The sequence below is a fragment of the Pongo abelii genome, chromosome 14 (assembly GCF_028885655.2).
Source record: "Pongo abelii isolate AG06213 chromosome 14, NHGRI_mPonAbe1-v2.0_pri, whole genome shotgun sequence".
NCBI lineage: Eukaryota > Metazoa > Chordata > Mammalia > Primates > Hominidae > Pongo > Pongo abelii.
Window position 1 is genome coordinate 65,416,824 of NC_071999.2, and position 8,085 is coordinate 65,424,908.

At 42.8% G+C, this 8,085-nt stretch overlaps 1 protein-coding gene across 3 annotated transcripts in view; it reads right to left on the reverse strand.

The window, feature by feature from the left end:
* The window catches only part of DIAPH3 (diaphanous related formin 3), a 485,256-nt gene extending 484,204 nt beyond the window's left edge, over positions 1-1,052 (reverse strand). For 2 of the 3 annotated variants that reach the window (NM_001374211.1, XM_054528709.2), the window contains 1 exon segment: positions 654-1,052. In NM_001374211.1, coding sequence (NP_001361140.1) covers positions 654-833 — 180 coding nt within the window. In that variant the 5' untranslated portion in view covers positions 834-1,052. 3 annotated transcript variants of the gene reach the window in all.
* Between the last annotated feature and the right edge of the window lie 7,033 nt (positions 1,053-8,085).

The window sequence follows — 8,085 nt, forward strand, 5'->3', positions numbered from 1 at the left end:
GTGATTTATTTACACACACAAACCCCAAAATAATCATCACTGCCTATACTTTCACTAGTTGACACCAACGAAAAGACAGGGTGTTAATCATGACACTTTCCTGAAGTGTTAAACACAAGCAAACCAGAATTGCAAGTTTCAAATATTTAGAAATCTTTCCAAGCCAAGCAAAACATTCTTTAGCAGTGACCACACCACCCGCCAAGTTTTAAAACTAGCTGTTTCAACTTGGAAAATTATATCTACCTTAAAAGTTCTTATATGTAATTAAAAGTTCTTATTAAAATAATAAGCAGAAAAAAGATACTGTCACCTAAAAGTTCATTTTGATATATCTTATACCCTCTTACACTAGGGAGGAAGGGAGAACTTCGACTTAAAAAATGCCATGTCCACCTAGATGACGTCAATACGTATATACATTTGAACTGCTTTTCACATCAGCCCTAAGAAATTTGGGGGCAACACAAAGATCTGGGCATTTGTCACAGGATCCAATTACAACTAGACCCGGTCGTTGTCAATCTATAATGTTTGGCACCTCTGGATCTCTAGAATAAAACTTGGTCCCCAAGTTCTTGTGGGCCCACCCTCGGCAGTCAGCCCTACGGCGGGGCGGGAGCGGCTCCACCCTAACTCCAGGCGATACTTACAAACTTGGGACGCTTCTCCCCAGGCTCCTCGGGGCCACCGGGCGGCGGAGGGTGCCGGAGGCCCTTCCTGCGCGGCATCTTGCTTTCCCGGCAGCCGCGGAGTGAGGCTGAGGAAGGGTAAGGAGTCCCAGTGGCTGAGCCTTGGGCCGGGTGGTGCAGCCGCGGCCGATGCCGTTCCATCTTTCCCCGCAGCTCCGGGGACCGGAAAGAAGGTGGCCACTCAGCAAGCTGCAAGCGGGAAGCTGAGGGATCGGCAACGGGTTTGTCTCCCGGGGCCCGCCACCCAAACAGTCAGCACAGCCTAACCCAACCGCTGAAGTCGGGGCCGCAGCCAACACATCTGAAAACTCCCGCCACCCGTGTTGGCCCGGGACTGGCCAATCCCGCGCCGCCGGATCAATGACACGCTGAGGCACCGCCCCTTCCGGGCATCGCGAAACATGATTGGCCGTGCCGCCTGTCTATGCAGCCGCTCAACCCTTCTGGCGGTCCAGGCAGCTCACCCTAAGGGCACAGAGTGGCGTCAGATTTGGAGAAGCGCCGGGGACCGTGGAGGAAGTCATCGGCCTGGATTTCTTTGGCTTTGCAGATAGGGTTCCAGCAGAACTGGAAGGCGGGCGAGACAGGCCCTGCGCCACCATTTGAGCAGCGCTGGAATATAAAACCATCTGCTAGCCCTCTCCTTGCATGTCTGGGGCTGGAAAAAGTAGTTCTGGGACTGGGTACGGTGCTGGAAGGGGTACTAGGCAGGACGAAACGACGGAGCCCACGACGCTCCAAAAGGAAGCCTTCTGGACATATTTCCTGCCTAAGTGCTCGCTCTGGGGTGGCAGAGGGGTCCACCCAATATCAGACAGAGCTAGGCTAAGCTGAGCCCTTCAGGAGCGCACAGTCTCCTGTGGTTCGCAAACCCTAACACAATTAACCAAGGAATGTAAATGTCTATAGCAGTTGTTTTAGAAGTTCCTTGAGAACAAAAAGGGAAGTTATTAAATCTGAAGGAGTGGATCTGGAAAGGTAAAAGGAAGGCTTCATAGGTTTTCACTAGGCAGGAAACAGTGGCAGGGCATTCATTTAAAATGCATTCCATTCCAGGCAGGAGCAAGGCCAAGACAGCATGGAGGTGAAGAAACTTTAAGGTCACATAACAAAGGGCCTTGAACTGAAACAATGCAAAAGAGTTTGTTGTGTAAACCCAAGGTCAAGCTACAAGGCCAACAGCGTTTTCTCAACACATCAATATACCCTCTTTAAAAATGAGCTTTTCCTTGGAACTATTCCTTTAAGATATCTATCTTCTGATTATATGGAGGTGGTGTAGGCCAAGACTCGGAAACATGCAGTATTGATTTTGGTACAAGAAACAAGTCTAGGTACTCTGAGGAGATTGGCACAGAGGTTCAAAAAATGAGCCTTAGTTCTCAGTAAGTCTTCACGCTACAGCTTTTCTTTTTTAATATTTGTTTTACTGTGCCAGACTCTACAGCTCTGTCCTCAAAGAGCACATAATATTTAGGGAAACTTACAGGAGAACAGCAAGGTCAGGAGAACTACAAGTAGTTCCTTATGTCTTGATGACAGACCCAGATACAGATTTTATTCCTGCCATTTACTAGCTATTTGGTACCGGAGATGACGTTTAACTTTCTTTGCTGCTTCATCTACAAAAGGGGGCTAATTATACTAATACCTATGAAAGACGGGCATTTTCAGGCCTAAATAACATAGCATATGTAAAGCCCTTAGAGTTTTGTCAGTGCTCCTACAGGAATACTGTAGTTGAACAAGTTGGGATTATTACTCAGGGAGGGAGAACATGCACTATGGGGAGCCATGAATTGTCTTAGGTAAATGGTATTAGAAAGCACTTAAAAGGATCTGGGCTTTGATTAGGTGATTTGGGAAAGACTCCGTGAGAAAAGGTGGGAAGGGTTGCTCAAGATTAGGTGCCTTCAGGAAGTGGAGACAGTTCAGTGATTATCTTATCTAGGAGGATGGCAGGCTAAAAGACAAGCCTAAAGCTGTAACTGACAAAGAAGCATTAGTCATCCATATCATGGAGAGAGGGGCATGTTTGATTTCGAAAGACAAAACAAATTTACTTTAAAGATCTAATTGGCTTTTATTTGCAATTCCAGAATAGGCAAAACTTCATTCTCTAAAATAGAAACAGTGTTCCAATGAGCTAAGCAGAGGAGGTTGGCTTTATAGGCAGAAAAAAGCTAGAGAACAGAAATAAGGAATGAGAAGCAAATGAGTTGTTTCAAAGTTACTTTCCTTATAGGGTTAAAACAGAGGGGAACTTTCTTAGCATACCAGCTCAGATAAACTTGGCCCCTTCTGATTGGGTGCTATGAATTTCCTGCTTTTTGGAGAACTGGCCGGTTTCAGAGTTGAGTTTGATTATGTGGCAATACGCATGAGGGACCGTTCTGCTTTGGTCTGGTCTGCCGGAGCCTAGTGCAGCAGATTAGTCCAAAAGGTTAGTCTATAATCATTTGCCATGAATTTATTTAACATTGATATTTTCTGATTTGCACACTGACCTTGTTATTGTCTGTGCTTAGACAAAACATGGAAGTGGCCTTGTTTTGTCTCACTTCATCATGGTCACAGAGTGACCCTGTCTGATATTGCTGTTCTGTGAGATGCTGTTCATCAGGAGAACAACATGGCCTAGCTATGAGTGTCAAGCCTGTTTCTAAAAACACTGAGGCTTAGCTATAAGTGTCACACTAGTTCCCTGATGTCAGGGACTGCTCCTTTCTTTCTCATGTCTTTGCCACATAGAAGGTACTAAATATAAGTAAACAGGAGCCATGATAATTAATTTTCCAGTTTACGTACAGCACTCTGAAATTTTTCTCATAGAAACGCACTGGAACTTCAGTGTACTAGTGAAAATATCTTTGTATAAGTTTTATGTTTTTTAAAGTACATTTTATATGTGCGCCCACAACATTTTTAAACCTCATAACAGCATGCACCGACCCTCATTTTGATCACCCAGCGAGATGATACACCCCAGTGAGTCAATGGTCATGGAAATGCTACCTTGTGCCAGGCCTAGTGCGCAGGGATGGTAAAAAGTTGAAGGTGAAAAAAAAGGCCTGGAAAAGCTTGGAATCTAGGAATATATTTCTTTCCTTTATCATTTCTGTTCAGTGTCAACATCCAGAAAATTACTAATGCCTTTCTTTTGATGGCTCACTCTTACAGACCATATGAGAAAGTTGTTGAAAGCTGAGGGAAGGAAGTGATTATCCTTAATCAATTTTTTTAAATGAGATGTCATTTACCCTCATTAAATTGGCAAATATTACAAAGTTCCATGTTTCCAAGTTTGGGCCAAGTTGGGAATTGCTAGATAGATAGTGAAAGTGCAAAACAGGTATAGGCACTTTGGACAAAAACTTGGTAATACCTAGTAAAGGTGAAGGTGTGTGTACCTATGACCCTGCAATTCCATGTCTAGATGTCTCCCTGGAAAAGCCCAAACATACACTTACAAAGATATTCCTTGAACACTTCTGCCATATTATGATTATCTATATATGTATATATAGATAGATACAGATTTTCACCCATGGTTCCTAGTTCATAAGTTTCACAACCCTTGTTACAGCCTTTTGTTATAATGTGAGAGTGCTTTAGGCCTCAGAAGTAGGCCTCAGGGAACAGAATCTCTCTCTGGGAACTTCTCCTGCTCTCCTTTCACCTGCCCAAGACAGGAATCTAATCTGATGGTGGATCATAAGACCCTCAGGCCAGAGAGAGTCCTGCCCCACACTCTAGAGAAAGGAATGCTGCACAGAGAGACCAGGAAAATCTGAACAGAACAGACAGGCCTTGCTGGGTTTAGAGCATACCCTTTTGTGCAATCACATTTCGACACAATTATCCATGCTTCAATCATGAACAACCAATGAAGTCTCGATAAAAAGCAGGGTTCAGAGAGCTGAACACATGGAGGCTGACAGGAAGGTGAACAAGAACTCATCCACATTCTGGGAGGGTGGTGCACTCCAACTCCACAGGGATAGAAGCTCATTCAGGGCCCTTCCAGACCTTACCCTAGGTATCTTGTCATCTGGCTGTTTATCTATATCCTTTAGAATCTCCTTCATAATAAACCAGAAAATGTGTTTCCTGAGTTCTTTGTGTCTCTCTGGCAAATTAATCCAGCCCAAGAAAGGTATAATGGAAACCCCTGCTTGAAGCCAGTGGATCAGAAGTGCTAGAGGCCCAGACTTGTGATTGATGGGAAGGAGGATGCAATCTTGTAGGACTGAGCCCTCAACCTGTGGGATCTGACACTATCTCTGGATAAGTAGTATCAGAACTGAATTGGAAGACACTCAGCTGGTGTCCACAGGAGAACTGATTGCTTGCTGGTGGGGAGAAATCCTTACATATTTTGGGGTCACAGAAGTCTTCTGTGTTGATTGTTGACGTGTAAGAGCAGAAGAAAAACAGTTTGAGAGGTTTTTTTTTTTTTTGGCGGTGGGGACACAGTCTCACTCTGTCGCCAGGCTGGAGTCCAGTGGCGTGATCTCGGCTCACTGCAACCTCCGCCTCACGGGTTCAAGTGATTCTCCTGCCTCAGCCTCCCAAGTAGCTGGGACTACAGGTGCACGCCACCACACCCAGCTAATTTTTTGTATTTTTATTAGAGACGGGTTTTCACCATGTTGGCCAGGATGGTCTCGATCTTTTGACGTTGTGATCCACCCGCCTCGGACCCCCAAAGTGCTGGGATTACAGGCATGAGCCGCCGCCCAGCCGAGAATTTTTTCTAAACACTTCATAGAAGCAAAAATGGGTAACCTAACTGTCCTAAAGTCAGGAAAAGAGCAAGAGATTACAGTGTGAAAGAGCTGTTACAGTGGAATTCTACACTACATATAAAATAAATATCTAAACCTACATATGGATACATCTCAAAAACAGAAAAATCAAGTCGCAAAATAGAAACAGCATATAAACAAAATTGTATATATGTGTGTGTGTATGTATACATAATATGTTATATGTAAGTGCATACTATAACACAGCGAAAACACAAGGGAATTATACACAACAACTTCACCTACTTTGAGAGAAAAAACGAAGAAGGGGAAGGAATTAAAGCTGGAACTTTATTGTTAAAATATCTGTAAATGTTCTATTTATTAATAGGGAAACATCCGAAGTAAATCTAGCAAAATATTAACATGTATTTAATCTCAGTTGTGGGATATTGGTGTCTGTATTATTATTTTCTGTTTGTTGGAAATGCTTCATATTAAATTTTTAACACAATACACAAATCAACAGAAAAATAGACACTTTAGAACTAGGTCCCTTAACTTTGTTCCTCCACAAATTCTTGGTTTATTGGCATTGAGCCCACAATGAGATATTAAGTCTTTGTAAGAAAGTATAAAATAATTAATTTCCTTTCAGGATGATTTTAAGTTGATTTTTAATTCTGGATAATAAAATATATTCTTTCCCCTCCACCTTGCTTTTCCACTTTCTTCTATTCTCTCTTCTCACATCCCTTTTTCTTCTCTCCCTTAAAGTAGTGCAGAGACAGAGAGTCAAAAGACAGGAAAACATTTCATTCTTCCAGTTTCAGGTTAGATTAAAAATTCAGTTCTTTACCATGCATGCTTTCCAAGTGGTCAGTATATTAAAAGAAGAACCATTCAGTTACCTGTCTAATTCAATGCCTAATTGATTTAATTTCACAACTTTCATTATTATTTCACCATCTGACTACAGCAGAAATATACCTCACTGAACACAAATCTTATAGCATTTTGTGCTTAATGACAGGGTATTAAAATATTATCTTGCCAACAGCACTGACTTTGCACCTTCCATTTCAAACCCTCAGTGATAAGATATAATGCTGTTACTTGTCTTACAGGATTTGTGGCATGGCACTTTCCACACTCTCTACATGCTTGTGTGTCTTAAGGTTGCTGCTGTTTAACAATATAAGGTTACATGGAAAAGAAGCAAAATAGGTACAAAGAATAACCACTGATATAGTCACATAATATATGTGTCTACACTAAGGCTTCTCAACCTCAACACCATTGATATTTGGGGCTGGATAATTGTTTGTGTGGGAGCTGTCCTGTGCATTGCAAGATGTTTAGCAGGATTCCCAGCCTATATTCAATAGATGCCAGTAGCAGACCCAGACCCATGGTTGTGACAACTAAAAATTTCCCCAGACATTGCCAAATATCCCTGAGGGGCTGAGTAATATTCCATTATATGGACATAACACTTCGATTTGGCTTATCCACTCATCAGTTGATGGACATTTGGGACATTTCCACCTTGTGGCTATTTTGAATAATGCTGCTACAAATACTCATGTACAACTTTTTGTGTGGACCTAAGTATTTACTTCTGTCTACATATACACTGTTAAGGAAGAAATTATCCATGACACTTGTTAAAGAAAGTAAGGCAGACTTTATTCAAGAAGCTGCCATAAAGGTAAGCATAGGGACCAGTGCAATGGGGTTTTGCAGGGCAGGAGAGAGATTGGGCTTGACTTCTAATACAAGAAGATCAAGTGGGGATTTATAGCCAAGGAGCTGGGTTGGGGGGTCAGTGGATGGAAAATTACCAAGAGGAAACATCAGGGGTAAGGAGAGTCTTGCTAAACCGACTCAACAGAATTATTGTTGAAGACAGACCAGAGTGATAAAAACAGTCAGGCCAGGCGTGGTGGTTCACGCCTGTAATCCCAGCACTTTGAGAGACCGAGGTGGGTGGATTGCCTGAGGTCAGGAGTTCGAGACCAGCCTGGCCAACATAGTGAAACCCCATCTCTGCTAAAAATACAAAAAATTAGCTGGGTGTGGTGGCAGGCGCCTGTAATCCCAGCTTCTTGGGAGGCTGAGGCAGGGAGAATCGCTTGAATCTGGGAGGCAGAGGTTGCGGTGAGCTGAGATCGTGCCATTGCACCCCAGCCTGGGTGACAGAGCAAGATTTTGCCTCAAAAAAAAAAAAAAAAAAAGATACCAGTGGTGGAGGATACACTGACTTAGCAGGATTCTTGCTCAATATGGATTCTACAAGGACAGAGAGGGAAGCTCAAGGTCAAGCCTAGTCAGAAGGAAGTCAGAGGAGGCTGACTCAAGTCTGGTCAAAGGAAAGAATCTTTGTCAATATGCAGTGGAGGAATTTCTGGGTCATACAATAATCCTATATTTGAGGAATTGGGCCATTTTGCATTCTCACCAGCAGTGCATGAGGGTTCTAATTTCACCACATCCTCATCAACAATATTTTAAAATCTGACTTTTTGAATTTAGCTATCCTAGTGTGTGTGAAGTGGTTTTGATTTGCTGTTTTCTGTTAAAAAAATGTTATTGGAATATAGCTACACCCATTCCTTTATATATTGTCTACAGCTGCTTTTGCT